The sequence below is a fragment of the Mangifera indica genome, chromosome 5 (assembly GCF_011075055.1).
Source record: "Mangifera indica cultivar Alphonso chromosome 5, CATAS_Mindica_2.1, whole genome shotgun sequence".
Classification (NCBI taxonomy): Eukaryota; Viridiplantae; Streptophyta; class Magnoliopsida; order Sapindales; family Anacardiaceae; genus Mangifera; species Mangifera indica.
Genome location: NC_058141.1, coordinates 16,558,709 through 16,581,069, shown reverse-complemented (window position 1 = coordinate 16,581,069; position 22,361 = coordinate 16,558,709). Strand labels below are relative to the sequence as shown.

At 34.8% G+C, this 22,361-nt stretch overlaps 3 protein-coding genes across 3 annotated transcripts; 2 read left to right on the top strand and 1 right to left on the bottom strand.

Annotated features, from left to right (window-relative positions):
- The first annotated feature begins 142 nt into the window (after nucleotides 1-142).
- LOC123216674 (zinc finger protein CONSTANS-LIKE 13-like) lies at nucleotides 143-3,121 on the top strand. The gene is made up of 4 exons (XM_044637179.1): nucleotides 143-981; nucleotides 1,373-1,585; nucleotides 2,406-2,662; nucleotides 2,861-3,121. Exons 1-4 carry the CDS (start codon nucleotides 385-387, stop codon nucleotides 2,949-2,951), a joined length of 1,158 nt encoding a protein of 385 aa, XP_044493114.1. The 5' UTR covers nucleotides 143-384; the 3' UTR covers nucleotides 2,952-3,121.
- A 4,976-nt stretch (nucleotides 3,122-8,097) lies between these two features.
- LOC123216063 (bidirectional sugar transporter SWEET14-like) lies at nucleotides 8,098-11,632 on the top strand. The gene is made up of 5 exons (XM_044636416.1): nucleotides 8,098-8,346; nucleotides 8,441-8,651; nucleotides 8,734-8,895; nucleotides 8,985-9,104; nucleotides 9,204-11,632. Exons 1-5 carry the CDS (start codon nucleotides 8,264-8,266, stop codon nucleotides 9,411-9,413), a joined length of 786 nt encoding a protein of 261 aa, XP_044492351.1. The 5' UTR covers nucleotides 8,098-8,263; the 3' UTR covers nucleotides 9,414-11,632.
- A 229-nt stretch (nucleotides 11,633-11,861) lies between these two features.
- On the bottom strand, nucleotides 11,862-17,011 carry LOC123216061 (protein TRANSPORT INHIBITOR RESPONSE 1-like). The gene is given in 4 exon segments (XM_044636415.1): nucleotides 11,862-14,622; nucleotides 14,929-15,353; nucleotides 15,356-15,420; nucleotides 16,342-17,011. Coding segments are annotated over 4 exon segments (1,755 nt in total). The 5' UTR covers nucleotides 16,812-17,011; the 3' UTR covers nucleotides 11,862-13,827.
- Between the last annotated feature and the right edge of the window lie 5,350 nt (nucleotides 17,012-22,361).

Sequence of the window (22,361 nt, the reverse complement as noted above, 5' to 3'; positions counted from 1 at the left end):
TCTACCATTCCAATCTTGTAGTTGTAGTAGGCAACTGGTAGCTTTCAACTGAATTTTCTAGATGAGGATGGAACTTAAACATATGTCGACACTTTTCATGGCCCTCTCAAACATACAATAAAAGCACACAACCATTTTTCGTTGCCCTAACTAGAAGGTTAAAAACATCAGTTTTCATTTGAACTACTACACAAGAAAAAACGTCAACTTTTGTGATAAAGATGATTCTTGTACACCAAGAAATGATACCCTCAGGATTTCTCTGACTCTCTCTTTCTTTCTCTACTTACCTCTATCTTAAACCTTGCATACTCTTCTCTTCTTCTATATCTTTTGCACTTTCAAGCAACTAAACCCAGAACCCATTTAAAATCTCTGCAAGAAATGACTGATGCTCTAGATAAACCCCAACAAACACCACCGCCACAGCCACAACAAAAGCGACAACAAGAACAAGAAAAACGACTCTGTGATTATTGTAACGACAAAACAGCTCTTTTATACTGCAGAGCAGACTCGGCAAAGCTTTGCTTCTCATGTGACCGAGAAGTTCACTCAACAAACCTGCTTTTCTCCAAGCACTCTCGCTCGCTTCTCTGTGATGCCTGTGACTCTTCCCCTGCTTCAATCTTCTGCGAAACAGAGCACTCTGTTCTTTGCTCCAACTGTGACTGGGAATATCACAACCAAAGCACCTTATATGTTTCATCTTCGCATAATCGTAGGCCTATTGAGTTCTTTACTGGATGCCCAGCAGTGAACGAGATGTCCACAATATTTGGGTTTGACGATTTGGACAATAAAGCTCTATTTTTGAGAGATGACAATAATAATGATAGTAATACCAACTGTTTTGATGGAGATGGGTTATCAGATTTATTAGTTTGGGAAACTCCTGAGTTTGTAAGTATAGATGACTTGATTGTTAGTAGTAACTCGGCTCATAACTTTCAGGCTCTGGACATACCCCCTCTGCCCAAGGCAAGTATTTTGTTCTGTTTTGAAAGCTCTTTCTCTTCCATTATATCTTTAAAGATTCTCTGTTTTTTTTTCTTTTCTTTCTTTTTTTTTAAGATTTTGCAAGTATTCATGATCTGGTTTTTCTATTTGCAAATCTTGCTCAGGAAAAAAAAAATTAGAAGTGTTTTGCAATGATATCATGAAATTTTGTACCCTTTTATTCTTATTTTTTGTTTTATATGAAACTAAAATATTTATTTTTTTATATATAACGGGTTCTCCCTTCTTTTAGATCTTTCTGATTCAAAATTTTTATGCCTAGTGCAAGATAATTACTTCTAGTTCTCGAATTATTCTTGTTGCAGGTTGTTTTTTTAATTAATTATTTATGGGCAATTCTTTGTTGAATCAGAATCGGAATGCTGCTTGTGGGAAACACAAGGAAGAAATGCTCTTCCAGCTTTGTCAACTGGGCAAGTTGAAATCTGAGTTTAATTACCAAAATGCGGATGCTGAACCCATTATTAGGTCCAAATCGTCGGTGCTTGACCATAACTTGCAGCCAGTAAATATATATACTGGTTCTGGACAAGATGGAGAACCAATCACTTATCCTGCTTACCAGGTAAAAGCTTGCTTCTTTTGGTTATCTTGAAATTGGTGTGGGCAACATGTTGCTTCATTTTGTTTCCAACCTGGTCAGAGAAGTCCAAAGGATAGATGGACTAGGATTTGGGGGCTTTTAGATCGCTTGTTGAGGTGTATTATTACCTTAATTTTACAAATTTGAATTAGCCCCAAGCGGATATGCATTTGACTGGTAGACAGAAGTATATCTTACAGCCTATGAATCCTACCATACCTCTTAGCTCACTTAGCCCCTGAAATTGTTGTGGGTTACTTGAAACTTCAGACTGCTTGTTGAGCTGGGCTGCTTGGCAACCAGCCATTGCTATGAGTATTGCTATAGCGGATGTAGATGACTCATTTCATATCATCAATGTATAGTTTCTATTATTACAGTTTTGCAGCTTTCTAAATATGTTTGCAAGATTTAACAGATCTTGAATAATGTTAGCATTACCTTTGTTCCAGCATTTATGCAAATATGTAGCTCTTGTCCTTTAATCCCCTTGAACTATATTGAGAGCTAGATCACTAAATAGATATCTCATCCATCAAAAGACAAGGTCATCTTTTAGTTGTTTGATTCATGATATCCTAATAATAGACATCTGGCCAATGAGATTTGGGATGCGTATACAAAATCCTTGTATAGGCTTCTCATCGAAGTTTATTCTACTTTCTTTTAATATATAATGCTGGATTATAGAATCTGACCTGCGTTATTGTAAGCAATATCAGTTTGATGGCTTAGTTTTTTTTTTTTTAACTTAGTGGAGAGTTTTTTTTATCCACATGCTCAAATTCTTCCCTTGATGCAGGGCAGTGCACTTACGTGGTTTAGTCACCCTTCTATGGTATCAAGAAACCATGTTGAGGAAATTTCCATAGTTCCAGACAAACATTCAAATACTGGTGGCTGTATAAGGGTTGTCAGTGATGCTGATGAAGGGGGATCTCAACATCCAATTATTACTGAAAGATTATCAGTTTTTCCTAAAGTTGGTCTACATGAGTTAAATACTCAACAGAGAGACTCCGCACTCTCACGGTACAAGGAGAAAAAGAAAACACGGAGGTATTACATCCTACATTTTACCCTAATAAGAATAATTTCTGAAGAAGATATTCTGGTTTTCAGAAAGTATTAATAAAAGATTTTTCATCATTATCAGTCTCATTTACTTGAACTTCAAGTATCAACTGTAGATTTCACTGTGCTTTGATGGTTTCTATGCTTCATGCACATATGTGTGCTTATATTGGATTTTAACAGGTATGATAAGCACATCAGATATGAATCAAGAAAGGCTCGGGCTGAAAGCAGAGTAAGAATCAAGGGACGTTTTGCAAAGATTGATCATTAATTTACACTTGTAAGCAGTGGTAAGCACTTAAAATCTCTAGCACAGCTTGTATTATGGGTAGCAAGAACAAATGTTTTTGTTAAGAGAATTTAGTTTTAGAAATTGGGTGTTGTAAGGTCTTGTTTGATTGATAATTCTTATGCTTCTTTTAATAAATTGTGGTTTTTGCATCCTGTATTTATTAAGTAGATGAATTTGTTGCTGCAACTGCCTGCGTGTTGTGCTGCAGACAGGTGACTACGAGTTTCGTTAAGATCATACGAAAGGTCAATTGTTGATTGAGATGATATAAACCCCAATTTACTTTTCCTTTTTGCCACGAGCTGTACTCACTCACAATGCATGAAATTACTTGTGCTTCAGTGTTAAAAAGAAAATGATGTGTGGACAAAGGATTGAAGAACACTGTAGAAAGACCTAAACCAACGTACCATTTCTTCATTTTGCTCCTTAAACAATAGCATCTATAGTTTCGAGCTTATTTTCCATAGAGATTGAGGTTAAACTACCAACAAAGGGTGACTAAAACGTGAATGAATTTCATAAAACAGATTCTATGTGGAAATTCACAAAGAAGAGGTGCTAATGAAAAGCCAAACAAATCTCAGCAAGATAAAATCCAGGCATACGATCCATATATAGGAGGGTCATTTCAGTTTTTGCAAGAAAGCTTCGGATCTCCTTATGGTTTAACCATGGAATCTTTAGCTAAACAAATGAAAATTTCACCTCATAAACTCTCTTAAAGCATCCAGAAGAAGATTGTCAAGGGGGAGCAAATCGAAATAGTTAACCACAATTGAGAATCGAAGTTTTATATAAAATTTCATCATTTAGAAAAAGGTGATATAGACTCGTCATTGCATAGACTGGCACAAAGTTGACACACTGAAGCAAGGTGAAAGCCACGAATTTGTAGTTGATCTTCAGTTGGTAGTTTCACATGAAGAACACGCCAAGCCTAAAAAGAATATATATTTGGGAGGGGGAAAATTGTGCCAAATGACTTCTAAAAGTCTAAAAGGAATCTGCGAAAGAAAGGCTTCCTAAAGTTGTCCCCTCGGCTTATACGAGGAAGGCTCAATATATAACTCCACAGAAGAGATTTGGGCATGTAAAAGCAGGAAGTTCATCTTTACTTTAAAGAATCAGGAAGCAACAATTCATTCTTATCTTAAAGGAACACTACTTATGAAAACTGAGGTAAAGTGAACTCGGCCAAGCCATTATGGTATCATCCAATGGCTGACTAATTGTTGTGGCGGTAGTTGGTGAAGAACCATGATCGTGTATGGGTTGAGGATGCTGATTGTTGCATCATGGGTGCTGAGTGGTGACGAATGGTACAATGGGGTTTGTTGGTAAAGAACTTTGGTGGTTTGTAGGTTGAGAATGGAGGTTGTGATAAACCTTTTATATAATGGTTAGACTCATATATATAATTTTTTTTATACTGTTAGAAGTGACAATGATGTTAACGTTGCACAAGGTTACAAAAATATTTTTGATAAAAGTAATGTTTGATTTTAGTAGATGTGTTTGTGGGTGAAGAATTTTTTGAACTTAAAAAGCGAAAAATTATTCTTTCATCAAAATTTGGGTGAAAAATAGTCCTCTGGCCAAATATTACATAAAAGAGCATAGGATTGAATCTCCATCTGTTGGTGGAAAAACAATAAAAGAGCAGGCTTGTGTAGAAAAGCTTAAGGAGGGTGGCTGTAACCTCAGTGTTCAACAGCCATAGGCCCATAGCGCATTAGAATTTCAGGCATCATCTCCTACTCCATTATGCAAAATCAAGAATTCATTAAGGGGACTTATTCTCCCCAAAAGATTACTTTTTTTCCTAAGTTTTTATTTTTTACTTTCAAAAATTTAACTATTCACTCATTTATTAAATTTTGTTATTAAAATTATGATAAAAATATTATTTAAATAAAAATATTTTTTAAAAAAATCTTATATTTCTCTCTTTAGTGTAAAAATCTAATATTTTCCTCCAAACGTAAGATTTAAAAGTAACAAATTCCCCTCTAGAGTTTGAAACTGTCACTAGAGACTGTAAAGTTTGCTGTCTTTGATCGTCTTTGTCCATGGTCTCTCTCCCTCCCAAATCGCCTTCATTGGAAATGAAGACGGTTTTTTTTTCGTCTCCAACAAAGATAACCAACAATGGAGGGAGAGAGAACATTGTTAAATGCGGCAAACTTCGTTGTCTTGGTGATAGTTTTAAACTCTATGAGGAATTTGTTACTTTTCAAACTTTGAATTTGAGAGTAAATGTCAGGTTTTTAAACTAAAAGAGGAAATGTAATAAGTTTTTTGTTTTTATTTTTAATGTTTTTAATTAAATGATATTTTCACTTTTAACCCTAGTAACAAAATTTAACAGATGAATAGGTATTTGAGATTTTAAAAAATAAAATATGAAAATTTGGAAAAACGAGTAATCTTTGGTTAGGAATATGTGCTTTGACCATTCAATAATAGCCAATACCCATTTCTTATTGTAAACACGCATGAACGCAATGTGAGACCTTTGGATCGAACAAATGTTAAGTGCCTTAAATGTATAGTTTGAAGGGGGTGTGTATAATCTAGTCCATACCAAAATATCATACCAAGACTATTTATATATTTTGGTTTGATTTAATTTGAGTTGGCTGATTCAATTTGGTTTGGGTAATTATGGCAAACCATTTTTCCCAAATTAGTTTTAACAAGCATGATCATTTTAAGTTGTAACAAAATTGTGCACACCCAACCCTACATCGATTCATCGTTTTTCACAACCTTCTTCACTTCATCCCTAATTCAATGTAATTTTTCGCCCTCTAAGTACTCTACTGTTTGTGTTTTGCTCAAAAGTTCCAAGATTTTAGGGTTTGGGCCTTCATTTAATTCCATTGCAAAGCAAACATCTGTTTTTGCAATTTCTTCAAGAAAAGGTTATCACAACTAATGGAATAGTTTCACAGCTTTGATTTAAACTATGACATGATATCTATTCAAGAATTCACATATCACCATCTTCATATCATAGAACTAATCAATGATAACAACTCACAAAGAAGAATGTATGTTACTTGGCCATAAATTTTTACATATTATATATAGTTATATGTCTATATAATTGTGCTTACAGTTTAATCGGGTTGTGGTTAAAAGACACCATCACCTTGAATGAAATGATTTTTAACCTTATTGAACTTGAAAAGGTATGATTTCGTATTTCTATATCATAATTATTTATAAAACATTAAAAAATCATCAAGGATGCATCATGTTTGATTTCTAAAGGAACATCGGATGCATGAGATTGAGGTTACATATTAAGGATGATCATTCAGCCAAAATCCTTTCGCCATGCACAATATTAAATAGAATGACTGTTACTTCTGCCGTAAATGTTTAGGGTTTTTTTTATTGATTACGGATTGCATACATAGATAAACTTCTTGTGTGTATATATATATAAAACAACATTGTAAACACTACTAAAAAGAAAAGGAAATCCTAATAACTTGAAGAAAATTAAGGAAGAAAACTTACATGAAAGCTGACATATACTGCCACTTAGCAGTGACAGGAACACTGACAGGAGGCAAAGTTTTGACAAGAGTGAAAGAAACCATCTGAGTCTCCTTATCAACACCCACAACAACTGCAGAAACGAAGGTGAGAATGAAGGCAAGAGTGCGAAGTATGATATCGCTGTATCTGTCTGTCTTTGAACTTTCAGTCACCTTCTTCAAATAGTTCCCAACTTTACCCATTGTGTTGTCGTTGTTGTTGGGCTTGTCCATAGCTATTGCCAAGGAGGTGTGGCTTAAGTAGAGAGCAAGCATGGTGGTTTAATGGATATATAAGTACAAGAGGAGTAGGTGGAAGTTGGATGGCGAAGCTGAAAGTGCATTCAAGACATTTAGACTATGTATTAAATAACACCAGATTGTACAAACTGTATCTGTCTCAATTTACTGCAGAAATTGTACTACTCCGGCGGAGTACAGCCTGTTTCGCAATTGAATTAACTTCTCACGAAAACACTAAACGTGTTTCTAATAATTACTCCAAAATTTATTCTGTCACAAAATATTTATCCTTTAGTATTTTAGGGTTATTAAAAGTGTAATTAGCATCATCATATGGCTATTAATCAAAAGTTAGAATTAAGTATACATTATGGTGAGCGAACTACCACACAAACAAAGACTGGAGAAAGAAGAAAGATATCAATAGGGTGTTCGTGTTTGGAGAATTTCTAAGTCTAAAAATGACACAAGCAATTGATTTGAAAGGGTTGCATTTTTTTGTTGCTTTCAAGTGGGTTGTAATGAAACTAGAAAAATTATACTAGGACTACAACTGGGTTGTATCTCTTCTTATTGAATGTACCACCTACCTCTCCCAATCTCAAATTAGGAGTAAGTTAGGAACTTAGGAGTGTTTAGTGTTACTGAAATTTGATAAGCAAGTGAAGCTTTGCATTATGATTTAGACAGCAACCGTAGCAACATAGAGATAACAATGAAAATTCTTCAAAAATTTCCATCTGATCGCTTTCCCTCTCCAGCTTTTCTAAATTAACTTGTATTATTTATCTGTGGGTAATGAAGTGTAAGACAAGATTCGATGCCTAATCGCTCTTGAAGAATATATACATCAACTGAATCAAAATGGCTATGGATAACAAGAAACAACAGGAAAACATTTAATTCATTTTACCTAATATTTGACTTATACTTTAAAGGTATGAGCATGAGTGCTACATCCAACTTACCAAATCGTAAAAAACTCTCTATACCTATTTTCAGTACTCTATCGTATCATTTACTTCACGTCGACAATTGGCTAAATCTCAATCCCACAGCCGGTTTACTTGTCAACCCAAATCCACACCATCCATAAAACTAATTCAAACCATCCTACCTCTAATTATTGCATGCCAAATTCTTCTTAGTATCTTAATTAAGTAATACTTACCATCAAACCCTTTTCAGGCAGAACATTGCATGATTGTAATTTTTTGTGGAACCACATGTCAAACTTCACTGGGCTATAGCAAGATATTTAGCAAATTAAAAATGCATTTATATTTCAACAGCTAAGTTATGTGCCTAATCTATGCTTTTAGAGACGGCTTCAGAATTTCTGGAAAAGTTCAATTAATTTGTTCAGAGAAAAAACAAAGTAAAACATCGTGCAAAGCAAACTTGTATATATACCCATTCACAGCAAATAATTCACAAGCTATTGGTGCTACTCTCAACTGCTTTACTTTTCAAGCAAACAGCTTCACACCACCAAGAATGGCGATACTTGGAACCCACACGTCCATTATTTTTGGCCTTCTTGGTAACATTGTATCATGCCTTGTCTATATGGCACCATTGTAAGAGCTCTGTCTCTCTAATTCGTTCTTTGTATAATTTATTGGGATTTCACTTGATTGAATGAAAATGTTACTTACAATTTATCATATATAGGCCAACTTTCTATCGAATTTTCAAGAAAAAATCGACAGAAGGATTCCAATCAATACCATATTCAGTAGCACTGTTTAGCGCCATGCTGACGTTGTACTATGCGCACCTTAAGGCCAATGCATTTATGCTCATAACCATCAACATAGTTGGATGCGTCATAGAATCTTTATACCTCATATTCTACATGATTTATGCAACCAAAAGTTCCAAGGTATTTCCATTACTTGTTTATTCTGAATTTGAGGCGGTGAAATTTATATATATATTATTGTAAACTTTGCTCTACTTTGCAGATTTATACAGCAAAGTTGCTTATCTTCTTCAACCTTGGAGCATTTGGGTTGATTGCACTCTTCACCTACCTATTCTCCACGGGTTCTCGACGAATTGCAGTTGTGGGATGGATCTGTGCTGTCTTCTCTGTCTGTGTTTTTGCTGCTCCTCTAAGTGTCATTGTACGTACCTTTTACACCAACTCTGATGCACAACTCATTGATCATTCATCAATAGTAATTGTATTTGTTTGCTTGATCAATATTTTCAGAGGTTAGTCATTAAAACAAAGAGCGTAGAGTACATGCCAATTTCACTCTCCTTTTCCCTCACAATCTGTGCTGCTATGTGGCTCATGTATGGCCTTTCTGTTGAGGATTTTTACGTCGCAGTAAGTGTGTATATATATATATAAAAGAGTTTCTGAATCCCCTTAAAGCTGACCTATATGCGTAATTTACTGTTGATGTTATTGGTTGTTAATAATCAGACACCAAACATATTGGGGCTAGCATTTGGAGTCACTCAGATGATATTATACCTCATCTACAGAAAAGGAAGAAACCAAATCATGCCAGTAATTGACCCAAAAAAGGAAGTGAATGGAATCGACATGAGCGCCGGTATAGCCGATCAGCCGAGGGAGAACACTGATCGCCTGCAACAAATGGAAGAAAATGTAGAACTGGACTGCACTTGAAACTCCAACGTGTGTTGGGAATATATTTTTTATTTGTACTCTTGGCCTTATTCATAATTAAATAAAAAAATAGGGTTCATCAGCTAGCTTAAATTTGTTGAAATTCCATGTGGAAATAATTGGATTTGAGAGCGTGGCAATCTCTGACAGAATTTATATGCATGGGATTGCGAATGAATTTCCCAATTAATTTGTTGCAAGCAATAATATGAAGAACAAAGCTGTTCTCTGCCATTCCTTTTAAACAGCCACACTTCAATTCTCCTGGATTCAGCACTGGAAGGGGAAGGCATCTTCTTCTTTTGTCAACAGAATCGGAGTTAAATTATTAAAGAGATAACACAAAAAAAAAAAAAATGTAAGTTTGTAATTTACTTGAATCTCCCTGAAGTTTATCTTAATTTGAATGCTCCCCATATTTTTTGAAATTTCCAACCTCCCCGGTTGCTTACACCACCGCAAAATTAGGGTTCTCTTTCAATTCCTACCATCCTTACGATTCATCTGATTCATTAATCAGTAATCAGAATCTCAGCAATTTCACACTATCTTGCAACCATGAAGCATAGTGACCAAAGATGAAGAGAAAGTCGACAAAATCAAAGGCTCAACTTCGAGCATGGGCAACAACTGGAAGAAGAAGAACATGCAGACATTGGGAGGGACCGGCCTCTCTCTCGAAGCCTCTGCTAATGCCGAATCAACGAGCAACAAGTACAATCCAGCATTCAAAAGTTATAAATTAACTAATTTTTAAGTTTCTAATTATATTCTGAAACTTGATCTGGTCTTGTGTTGATCATTTATAATTTTGTTTAGTTCTATGGATTCATGCCTATTAATTATATAATTGGTATGGTGGATTGTGTGAATATAACTTTAGTCTAGACGTGACGTACTAGGTAGAGGGCTTTTAAGTTGTGCAATGTGTGTCTTGTTCTGGGTTTAGTTTTTTAGTTTACTTTTTTTTTTTTCAATTATAATTTGATGCCATAAAGATTTTCATTTTTTTTTTAAAATAACAGTGTTAATTGAAGTTCACTCTGTAAATGGTATATAGCGTAATTTGTTTGAGCTTGAATCTGTAATGAGCTAGAGTTTTTTCTATCTTGATAACTAGAACACTCTGAAAGGCTAATATATGAATTTTCATTTGAGTTGTTTTGGATTGATCGGTAGCTTCTTAATGCCTGATTTAGAACAATTTGTTGAACAAAGAGCCAATAGAAAGCCTAAATGTTCTGAATTTTGATTTTTGGAGGATGGGGAAATATAAGGGATAGTAAGGTTGTAGAGTTTGGTACAGTGCCTTATACATTTAAAATCTTCTCGCTCTTGTTTGTCAGTGAAGCAAAGGGAGTTCTATAAGAATGCCAAGTTTGTGAGCAAGTATTAGAAGTCATTGAAGCAACGAAGTCAGCAGAATGATGCTTCCTCTGCAGTAAGACCCAGAATATGTTTGTGAATGTATACATATATGTACACACCTTCAGGTTGAAGCTAAATGTGATAAGCCAACTGTATTGCTTGTCACAAGTGATTAAATATTGTTTATAGTTGCTAAATATTCTACAATTGCATTTGCACTTGTAAATATAGAGGATGAAGTAACAAGTTGAGTTGATGAATTCAAATTGTTTGGCTGACTCCTGAAAATGTTGATTTATGGTGTATTTTTCTTCTTGAAATCTATAACACCTTGTTTTGGAAGCCAATTTCCAGATTAAAGTTAGGTTTCGGAATGTAATCTTTGATATGTACATGCATAGAGGTGTTGATATTACTGAATCATCCAATATTCAATGGCTGTGGCAGGATCAAAACTGAAGAATATAAAGAAAAAGAAGAAGAATAAACCGAGAATGGAAGAATTGTATCAGAAGAAGAGCAGGCAAGAATAGAGAGGGGTGCAATTATTCTGACAAAGAAGGAAGAAACAGAAAAGGCTGAAGCTGAAAGGAAGGCAACAACTAGCTAAAACTCCATTGATATCAGTAACTAGTTTGAAATTCAGCATCTTTGCTTCTCATTTATGAAATGGTAGCACAAATTTTGTTGATGAGAGATCTTACTTAAAGTTTTTTGTCAAAACTCGGTAGATAAATTTTCTGCTGTCATAATTTTTTTAGATCAAAGTAAAAAGAGGAAATCATCTGTTGTAGCTTGTTTAGATCATTGATAAATTGGAGTCGAGTGCCATATTTTTTTATGTTTTTTAATTCTTGTAATTTTTTAATTAGCACTAATATTTGAAAGTTAAATATATAAATCAATGTTAAGAATGTTGTCACTTTTTTCTTTGAATTTGCTTTATGGTACCTAACATCTGGGGAAAGCAGTATTCCAATGGATGTGCTTTTGTTATCTGAAAGATGCTGCCTTTGCATAAAATAATCTCAGTTGTACAACCAAGCAAGCATTATGAACAAACATTTATAATGAATTCAGTTGTGCAAGACACCATAAACCTCTTTTATTTAGAAAGGGCATATAATAATTACAGAGACTCTCCTCTTAGGAGAGCATGACTCTCCTCACAACAAATTCACAAGTAAAATTCTGACGATGCGTATAACATAAACGAAGGAAACACCACCAAAAATGAAAGAAGCCGTATTGGTGAAAATGAAATCAAACTAGAGAGACGCCCCACCCATAAAAATAAAATTAAAAACACAGACTGGTTTTGTTCAACAACTGTGTTTTCATCTTGTAACATAAAGGGCGGGATAGGTAGATACAATATAGCGGCGGCGTGGAGGAGGTTGGAGACATACCAGCATGAGAAGGAGAGCAATTACAAGTGCCACCATCAGTCCGATCAGATTTAATCCACCCTCTTCTACTTCCGCGCAAATAACTTTCCCCATATCAAACACGCTTTCCTTGGGAGAAGGGGATTCGATTGTTATAAATCTCAGATGATTTTATGGCTCTCTCAAAGTCAAGTTGTTAGGTTTATTATTATTTTCTAACGTGACAATCAAGTTTAGGTCTGGAAAATCATGGAAATATCTTCAAGCATGAGGCCGTTAGCCGCCCAATGTTGACTCCAAATGACTAGTCCTAGAAACGACCTGGTGGTAAAACAATGTCATTATCATTGGCTCCATAAGTCTTTATTTATTTAGTGTTTACATTTAGCTTAGGGAAAAACATGGCGACGAAATTTCTAGTTTCACATTGGTCAGTCTTTTTCTAATGAATTAATGGTAAATAAGCATAAGAAAACCTCAAACTGTTAAATTTTAAGGGTGGTGGGGAGGAAGGTGTATGGGAACAAAATCATAAAGAGCATCATTGTTGCAATACAGTGGGGAAGACCGTAGAATTATGATTCCACCAATAAGAATAACTTGGGATACTGCAAATTTCACTTTGTATGGCATCAGAGACTGAGACATGGACCATCACCATGAATAAGTAATTGTAATATCATAATGAACTCAAAACAGTAAAAAAATAAAGCAACAAAACAATGATAAGTAACAGAGAATATTAATGATGATGATCATAAATACATCCAACGTGTGGACATCATCACATAATTAATGCCTTCGAATGGGGCGGGGCTTGCTATGATATGAATGACAGCGTGAATATCACGTGCCACAACAGTCGAGGCCCTTAAATTTTGAAGAAAAAGAAAAAGCTGAATGTTACATACCTGAAAAGTAAATCATCTAATCTAATCCGAACGACTAACAGCCTTTCTCACCCCTCCATCATTCACCTTAGATTGAAGTTGCCAATGCCCTGATGGTCCTCCTTTAAGCAATGAAACTTAAGTCTCATCCCCATTATTTAAATTTCTTTGGTCTCTAAGTGGCCAGGAGACTAATTTATTTATGGCTTCATCTTCTATACCATTCTATTATTCTTGACAACTATAGATTATCATCACCGTAAACATTCCATTTTGAAACAAAGCAACTACAACCAAATGTAATCATGTAATTGTAACAAAATTTGAAATTTTATTCCTCCAAGCTAACAATGACACACAAGTCTACAAGACAATTACTACTACCTTCATAAAAACGGTGATACAAATGCTTGCATATAACATGCAAAAGTCTGCAATTAATAGTATACATGGTGATTATGCCGAAGTAAAATAACAACTCTGATTGATGCACAACAACAACAATAACAACAAAAGGAGCTTTTATCTCTTTATTAAACCCTAGATGGTATGCCATTGCTCAGCCAAGCGTAAAATCAATGGTATTAGAGCTCTTCAGACTCTGTATACTCTCCTTATCCTCTTCCCGATTCCAATAACGGCTGCATTATATATTAAGCTACAGAAAGTTAAATGTGAAACAATGAGCAGCATATAGAGCATGTACCTGCTACGTATGCAAGGGGCTTGGCTTGTTACATGGAAAGCTTAAATGGTCTGGAAACCCTCTCAAGAAATCCTCATCGCAGAATCTTCATCCAATTTCCACACAAAAGGAGGCATATCAAACCTTGGCCCAGCAACAGTTCTATATATGTAAAGCTTCTCAACAGGAAAGTTAGACCTCGATTCTGGATGTTCCCTCTCATCAATAACTTCAACATTCAGCCTGGGCATCTTCTGACCTAGGAGCTTACATGCTTCATAACTCACCAAACACGAAGACATCCAAAGGGATCGCATTGTCTCCAGCTTTGCAGCATTGGCCAAAAGAGCCTTGTCACCAAAGGGACAGTCCATGATCTCCAATTTTCGAAGGCTATCACACCCAGAAAGCACATGATGGAGTCCCAAATCACTTTCACCAGCAAAAGCCACAGAAAGCATTTCTAACTTTTTAGCATAGGTTCCTATATACTCAAACACACGATCTGTGAGGAGACCAGAAAGGGAAAGGCGACGCAGATTCTTGCAGTGCTGAACAATGGCTCCAAAACCGACATCAAGTGGCTGGTCAGTCAGATAATCAGGAGTTCGTGGCTCAATAATACAGAGCCGAAAACGAGTCATATTGGGGCGGTTTCTAGCGATGGTAACTAAAGCATCATTGGACATTCGACGGCAAAAATACAGAACTGACTCAAGCTTAGGACAACCCTCAGAGACACAGACAAGGCCTTGTTCCGTCAAGGATACATTTGGCTCAACATCAAATGGTTCGGATGGAAATACCCTCAATTCCTGCAGATCCTTGCAAGATGCTGCAAGAACTTCAAGGCCACTATCCTCAATGTAATCCAGTACCTGCAAATCACAATGATGTCCTTTATTTATCCAAGCATAACAATACAATGATACTGCTTAATGTAAATTTTAAGAGACAAGGATGTATAGAGGGAATGCCTACAGACAAAATCAGTGATAAAGCTTCAAATGCCAAGAATTGAAATTCAAAGTATATCATAGGTCAATTATCTTGCAATGTACAAAATGGAAGCATGTCTGGCTAGTGGCTACACAAAAACTTTGGGTATACAAACAAAGAGTAGATGGAATGAGATGACAACTGAGAGTGACAAAAAAATTAATAATAAATGAGATCAAACCTACCCACAGGCGCTGCAAATTTGGACACAAGCTAAGCAGTTTGCTTAGATCGGGACATTGAATATTTGCATAGCTCAAATTCAATGATGTCAGTCCACTGCAAACAGAATAAACAGCTGGAAGGTAGGCAGGGACTGCATCCCAAAACCCAGATAAGCTCTTAAGTTCCTTACACCCAGAAAAAGCTCCTGCAAGATTTGACAAGATATCCGTCCGCAAATCAGCAGAATAGGCACCTGTGCCCAACTCAACAAGCTGAGGTGCCTGGCGAAGCAGTTTTGCAAGCTTTTCAAGAGGTATGGCTCGGTTGAGTCGAAGAGTCCTCAGGTTCGGACACCTAACTAATAGGCGCTCTAGAGCTGATATACTAACCTCAGACCCTAAACATGCAATGTTAAGAGATACCAGCGATGTGCATGTCTCAGGAAATGGCTAAGCCAATTCCCACTCAGATCCTCCACTTCACTCTCCCGCAAATCCAACTCTCTAAGATTCCTGCATCAACAAAAAAGATGACAAGGATTAAGACAGTATAAGTGAGTTAATTACAGAGAAATGCAAGGTGTTAATTACACCATTGAAAAAAATGGCAATGGAAAATAGGGAAAATAATTCCATAAAAGATTGGCAGTTCACTGCTAGCATCGTCATTGACAGTGACTTGACTGCCTCATTAAGGTATCTTTCCTCTACAAACCCATTATTTTATTTTATCTGTTCAGTCAATCAAATTTATTTTATATATGTATATATATATAAAGTTTCTCCATTCTAAGATTTCAAAACCAACAAAAGAAACAGGACATAGAAATTGAATTTTCCCCTAAAACCAAAATGAGGTTCCAGTGAACACATACTTAGAATCTTCAGGCACAAAATCAACGAATAATTAAAAGTAAGCAAAGTAAAGAAGAACCATCCTTTCTGCCACGACAAAGAGTAAGGAAAGAAAAACCTTACTGAAGAATCCTAAACGAGAACTGCATTGTTCAAGAAGCAAACATCCAAAACTAAATAAAACACATTCCAGCCCCACATCAAATTCGACTGGCAAAAAGAAAGGGCAAAGCAGGTGAACCTGAACTTGACTAGATTAGCGATTCAGAGAACAAGCCTACACCAGATCTAAGACTGAAAGAAACAATGCGGAAAAGAAGCAACGTCAACAAGTAAGAAAAAGTCCCCATATCGTGGATACCGAATCTACCAAACAACCCTAAAAATTTAACTCGGCTAAAGCAAACATTATAAAGTTTGTTAATTTTTTGTATTTGGAAACGATAAAATGAAAACCAAATAAATGTACTGGAGTTAATACGATAAATATACAATCTCAAACAAAATACCATAAGTAATATTAATTAGTTATATGCTTTAACAAGTTAATTAAGAAGAAAAAATATTTTAAAAGTAAACCTGCAATTAGCAGCAATGGCAGCAAGTCCTCGGGTTGAGAAGCCCTCACAAGAGCTCAACACCAGAACCTTAAAATTTTTAAAAGACTTAGAAATCAGCACCAAGCTCTCATCGGAAACCACCATACGCTTCAACCTGATCTCCTCCAACCACGGGTAACTAGTGGCCATCTCAGTGATCCACGGGTCTACGTAACCTCCCCAACCTTCAGGAACCAAATTAAAGTCAGCAAAGTGAGGCTTTCCTTTGAGCTCCACCGATCTAACTTCAGGAAACCGTTTGATCACCATCCCAGGGCTCACAGCGTAACAGTTCCCCACAAATATCCTCTTCCTGCACCACCTCTCGATCTCGTACCACGACTTGCACACCAGAGATATCGCGTTCCGGTCTCTGTCCGACTGAACAAATGAAAACACATGCTCTAACACGTCCTCCGGAAGGGATGAGTACGACATTTTCTTAGGCATTGAATCAAACTTGAGTATTTGAACTCCCAAAAATTCTCTTCAAAATTGTCACACTATTTGCGCGAGTGAATTAAGAGAAGTAATGTTTCTCTGTTCTTGTTTAGATCTGAAATGCCATGGCCCATTAACAAGCTTATTCCCAGTACTGAGGTGATGTGAGGTGAGAGAAAGTCAAGTGGAGGACAAGAAAGAGAAAGTTTGAAAAAATAGATAAGGATTTTATATAGGTAAACTAGTGGGGTTAGATTTAACTATGGTTAAACAACAAACAACGGTTGCATTTGCGACACGTGTTATGTATTGATTATATCCGTTGGATGGACGGTGGGAGTTTATGATCTTATCCGTTGTCGACGAAGGGGAGCCGCAGAAAACTGGTGTATGTAAAAAGATTGGAACCAGGGCAAATGTGGCGAGAAGTTGATAATATCGTGGGATGAGGAGATTTGTAATTGAAATTATCGTGCATAGGAGGAACCGAGGGCGATGATAAAGTGTTATCATGTGTAGGAAGGATGGTGGAGGAAGGAATCTCATGATTCGCGTTGCACTGCTGGATCTGAGGGAATGGGATATTGAGGGGACCACATTGAGAGAGAAAGGTTTAAATAATGAGGAATGATCTGATGTGAAGTTTTGTTATTGTAACATCATGACCATTGAATCATTTTTTTTTTAAACTATGTATTCTCATGTTTAATGATATACTTTGATAAACATTTATATAACTTGAATAAATTGTTTTTGTGGTAAAATAGTCCGGTGTACAGTTAAGAGTACAAAAACTTATAATTTGGTGGATTAAAGTACAAACAGCAAGCCTTTGCAAAAAAATATGAAAAAGGATAAAAGTACAAACCAGTGCACGTCGAATTTTAAAACAAAACCGGCTGATGAGAAGGCCTTTAACAGTGTACGGTCTGACAGTAATAGAATCGAGTTACACATTTACCCAAAAAGTGTAACAGTAAAAAACATTTTTACCACGAATATTAAAACAACCGTGAGGGGTCCCAACAGTTAACTCAGCTCGGGTGCATGCATGAATATGGCTTATCGAAAAAATTATTGATGCTTGCAACTCTAATGTCGAAAATACCCCTCCTCATTCCAAACAAATGAGGGGGGCACAGTGTCAGTGCGGTGAGAAGGACTTGGGGTTTTGGCAACATGGAGTCCATAGAGGTGTCCTTTTCTTTCGGAAAAAGCAGAAAGAGTGAAAATTTAACGGTCACGATTTGAAGGTAAAAAAGGGGAAGATCTTGGCGGCTGATTGTTTTTGTAAAATGAGAATTGTATTTTAGGAAACAACGAAAAAGAATTTTTTATAAAATTAAATTAAAAAGGCCAAAGGATTATTTCCATATAAAAATGGGTTCTTTTTAAAATTTTTATTATTTAATTTTAAAATTTTTTTTACTTATATATAAATAGTTAAACCTATTTGTTTTAAAGATAAAATTATTATTTTATCTATAATATTAAAAATAAACTAAAATTTTATCTCATTTTTTCTACTTTAAAAACTAAAAAATTTTCTCTATATCAATATTTAAAAAATAATATTTTCCCTCTTAGAGTTTATTTTTCCATTTTCATCGTCATTGCCAACAGTCTCTTCCTCTTAACACTTTATCTCCTTCTGACAGTCTCTCTTCTCATTTGTCATTCAAGACAGTTGTTGAAACACCAAATCGAATATGGGGAGATGAAACATCATTTGGCTTCGTCTTCCCAAAAGAAGACAAATACACTTTCATCTTCGTCAGGAAAAATGAAGCTAGACAATGTTTCATCTTTATCAGGGAAGATGAAGTTAGACAATGTTTTGTCTTCCCATATTTGATTTGACGCTTTGATGATTGGCCAAATGGAGATATGGGGAGAGAGAAACCCTCAAAGGGAGAGACTATCGATGATGGAAAAATAAACCTAAAGGGAGAATGTTATTTTCTAAAACTTAGTTTTTCAGGTTTAAGAGGAGATAAAAAGATAAAATTTTAAGAGATTAAGGTTTGAGTAACTTTAATAGTTTATGTGTAGGTGAGAATATTTTTTTTAAATTAAAAGAATGAAAATTTGATTTAAAAAAAAAAAAAAAACTTTAGGTGAAAATAACTCCTTTGACCTATTAAAAATTAAAGAGAAGATGAGTTGTGCTGCACGTAGAGTTAATAAAGAAATCGTGATTAAGATTAATTAAACAAATAAACTAATGGATTTAATTATTAAGCCCACGCTCGGTTCTCCTTCTCCCTCCGGGAATCTCTCTTGCCCTCTCCAGTCTAGTGATGATAATACCTGCTAATTTTCAAGTTAATTATCATAATGTTTGCCTTGCCTTGCCTTTGTAATGGTGGCTTTGATAATAGTCCCATCCCATCCCATCCCAATTATGTGAATCCTCTACACGTGAAGTTGTATGCCCAATGTCGATGGCAATAGCAAATTTTAGATTTTTGCAACGATTTTACAATTATTTTAAGATGGTTGGTTTTTCGCTGAGTCCATATCTCTACCTCAATCCTCAGATCATATGTCACTGGACCTCAAATATTGGGGCATTGATGGATGATGATATTGAGCCACAAAGCCATTGATGGCAACTCTCAAGCAAAATTGTTGCTTAGCTTAAATAAAGACATAATTTTTGGTCTTTTTTCTAATTTTTAAAAATTTTAACATATTTCTATTAACAAAATTAACAAACAAATTTAAAAAAAAAAAGAATTTTTCAAATATATAAGTCAGGAAAATGTACTTTCATCAAAGTTTGGGGTGGAAAATAGTACTGAGGCCTAAATTAAAAAAGATTAAATTAAACATATAATTTGATGCAACCCACCCAACCTGGCTCAATTTATGTTGCGTATAACTGACAAGTATTAGGTGCACGTGATGGAAAAAGCTAAATGTTAATGACTTATCATTAGAGAAAGAGTTTGATTAAACTTTCTAATCTTATAATTAATTATTATTAATTAAAGTTTGAGATCTCTCTAATGCATATGCATGTTCCAAGTGTGTGACAGTATGTACAAAAATAATTTAAAAAAAAACAAACAAACTTTAGCCAAATAGAACATTATGTGACAAACGTTTGTTGACCAAACGTAGAAAAAGAATGAGGGAGGGCTCACTGCACTGGACTTAGATGGCTCCCACCCCATTGGAATCTTTACAAATGGCACCATTGACTGAATAATCATGTAACGTTTTATTTTAACATCAAATCAAAGTCGTCAAATCATAGACTTTTCGAATGCATGGAATAATCTAATATTGATTTTGCTTTTATCGTAAAGTTGAAAGAAAACAACTTTGGGCTGGAATACAGCTCGATTAGGTGCTTCGCGTGCAAGCATAGTTCAAAGTTAGATTGGAGTTGTTGACAAAGTTGGCCAATTTCCATTCTGGGAGCTGGGATTTTGAAATGTTTTTAAAAATTGTTCGTGTAATTGCCAATACGGCTACTTCATTAATTAGGCCAAAAAACTTATTCCCATCCAGGGCATAGAAGAATTTTGAAATCATATATTTTAACTTTAAAAACTCAAATGCTTATTTATGAAATAATTTCTGTTAAAAATTTTAAATAGAGTTAGGAGTAAAATTGTTATTTAATAAAAAAATTTTAAAAATTAAATTTTTATCACATTTTCTCCTCTCAATTTAAAAATTTCACATTCCCCCCACCAAAAAAAATTCCTTTAAAGTTTGAAAAATGACAATTTTTCTCTTAGAGTTTTTTCTTCTTTTCTTTGGCAACGATCCACCTTCTCCGACCGTCGACTATTCTTTCTCCTGTTTTATCTCTTCCTCTTGGTCTCTCTACGACCGCTAATCGATGAAAATCCAAACAATTTTCATCAAAAAATGACATTCAAACAAATTGTTTGGACTCGTTGTCCTCTAGGCGTTTGTTCTGGATGTTATCATTTAGAGGAAAATCATTGAGATTTTTAGACGACTTTCATCTAGATTTTCAGACGATTTTTGTTGATCGATGGTTAGAGAAAGCCCAAGAGGGAGAGATAAGAAGAGAGAAAAGATGACCGATGATCGAAAATGACAAATCTTCATCGTAGAAAAGATGAAAAAACCCTAGAGAGAAATTGTTATTTTTCAAACTTTGGATGAGGAGACATTACGAGTTTTTAAACTTGGGGGAGGAAAAATGATAAAACTTTAATTTTTTAAAACTTTTTAGTAAATGATGATTTTACCTATAACTATAATTAAGATTTTTAACAGAATTTATTTTATAAGTAAGTATTTGAGTTTTTTAAAGTTAGTAAGTATGACTTTAAGATTTCACTATACCTTAAGTGAGAATAAGTCTTTTGGCTCATTAATTAAGAGTTACAAATTGTAGCAGTTGCATCCAATTTTTCGATGTTCACAAACCTGATAACTTGAATTCTTCTCAAATACAATTTTAAATTCGAACGTAATATTAAACAACTCTTAGATTTCGGTTTAAATTTGAATTTATTTGAATCAAACTCATTTCAATTTTTTTTCAAATTGAATTTGTTTTTAAGCTTAATTAAAGTTCAAAGAATTTATTCTCATCCAAATATTAGTGGTTTTTCAAATTTTTATCCATTAATTTTGAAATTTTCAAATATCTAATAGTATTAGAAATAAAATTATTATTTAGTAAAAATATTTAAAAAAATAAAAATTAAATTATAATTTTTTTGTAGGTTTAAAATTAACAATTTCGTTTCTATTAAAAATTTAAAAAATTATTATTTTTTCCTTAAGTTTCGGTGACAACTCTCAAGTAATTTTTTTTTTCCCGGTCATCAGTATTTCCTCTCTCTTCTGATCTCTCCCAATCATCTTTCTGTTATCTTCACCGGAGATAAGGTCAATTGTATCCAATTTTTTTTTTGTATGTTTACAGGCTTAAATTTTTTTCAAATTTATTTGAGTGAAGAGAGAGGATCTTTTAAAAGAGACAAAAACCGGGTGAAGTAACAGGATAGAGAGGTGAGCAAAGTCTGCTTCCTGGTGCCGGCCTGCACTATCCAATCAATCAACATGAGTGACATTACCTTTTCTTTCTTTATGTTTGTTAGCTTTCTCTTGACGTCTTTTGCACATTGACGGACGCAAAGAAAATAAAAAAGGAAAAAACTTTCAAAAAGCAACGCCACCTTCCGCCTGGAATCATCACCGACAATTACGTCTCTCAACCTATTACGTGTTTGCTTGTTCTGCTTTATTTGTCTTAATTAATCCACATAGATACAGTTGACTATTTTTTTGGTTTATTTATTTATATATTTATATATCCAATCCAATCCAATCCAATACACCACCATCAGTCCTTTCTTTTCCTTTTCTTTTTGTAAACGTGACCAATTGCTATCACGTTATGTTCTTCTATCTACTTCTTCCAAAAGTTGTCATTTTACCTAATTGTTCTCCGCGTGGCAACATGGGATTTTATGTTGCAATTTGTACACCAAAACGAATCTCAATAAATAAATAATTTTTTCATTTTTAATATTAAAAAAATGAATTGCAATTTATGATTTA

Excerpts from the sequence above, each read along its gene's own strand:
- LOC123216674 (XM_044637179.1), top strand. The coding sequence starts at position 385 with ATGACTGATGCTCTAGATAAACCCCAACAAACACCACCGCCACAGCCA. Across the intron at positions 982-1,372 it reads ACATACCCCCTCTGCCCAAG|AATCGGAATGCTGCTTGTGG; the intron begins GCAAGTATTTTG and ends TTGTTGAATCAG. Across the intron at positions 1,586-2,405 it reads TCACTTATCCTGCTTACCAG|GGCAGTGCACTTACGTGGTT; the intron begins GTAAAAGCTTGC and ends CCCTTGATGCAG.
- LOC123216063 (XM_044636416.1), top strand. The coding sequence starts at position 8,264 with ATGGCGATACTTGGAACCCACACGTCCATTATTTTTGGCCTTCTTGGT. Across the intron at positions 8,347-8,440 it reads CTTGTCTATATGGCACCATT|GCCAACTTTCTATCGAATTT; the intron begins GTAAGAGCTCTG and ends TATCATATATAG. Across the intron at positions 9,105-9,203 it reads TTGAGGATTTTTACGTCGCA|ACACCAAACATATTGGGGCT; the intron begins GTAAGTGTGTAT and ends GTTAATAATCAG.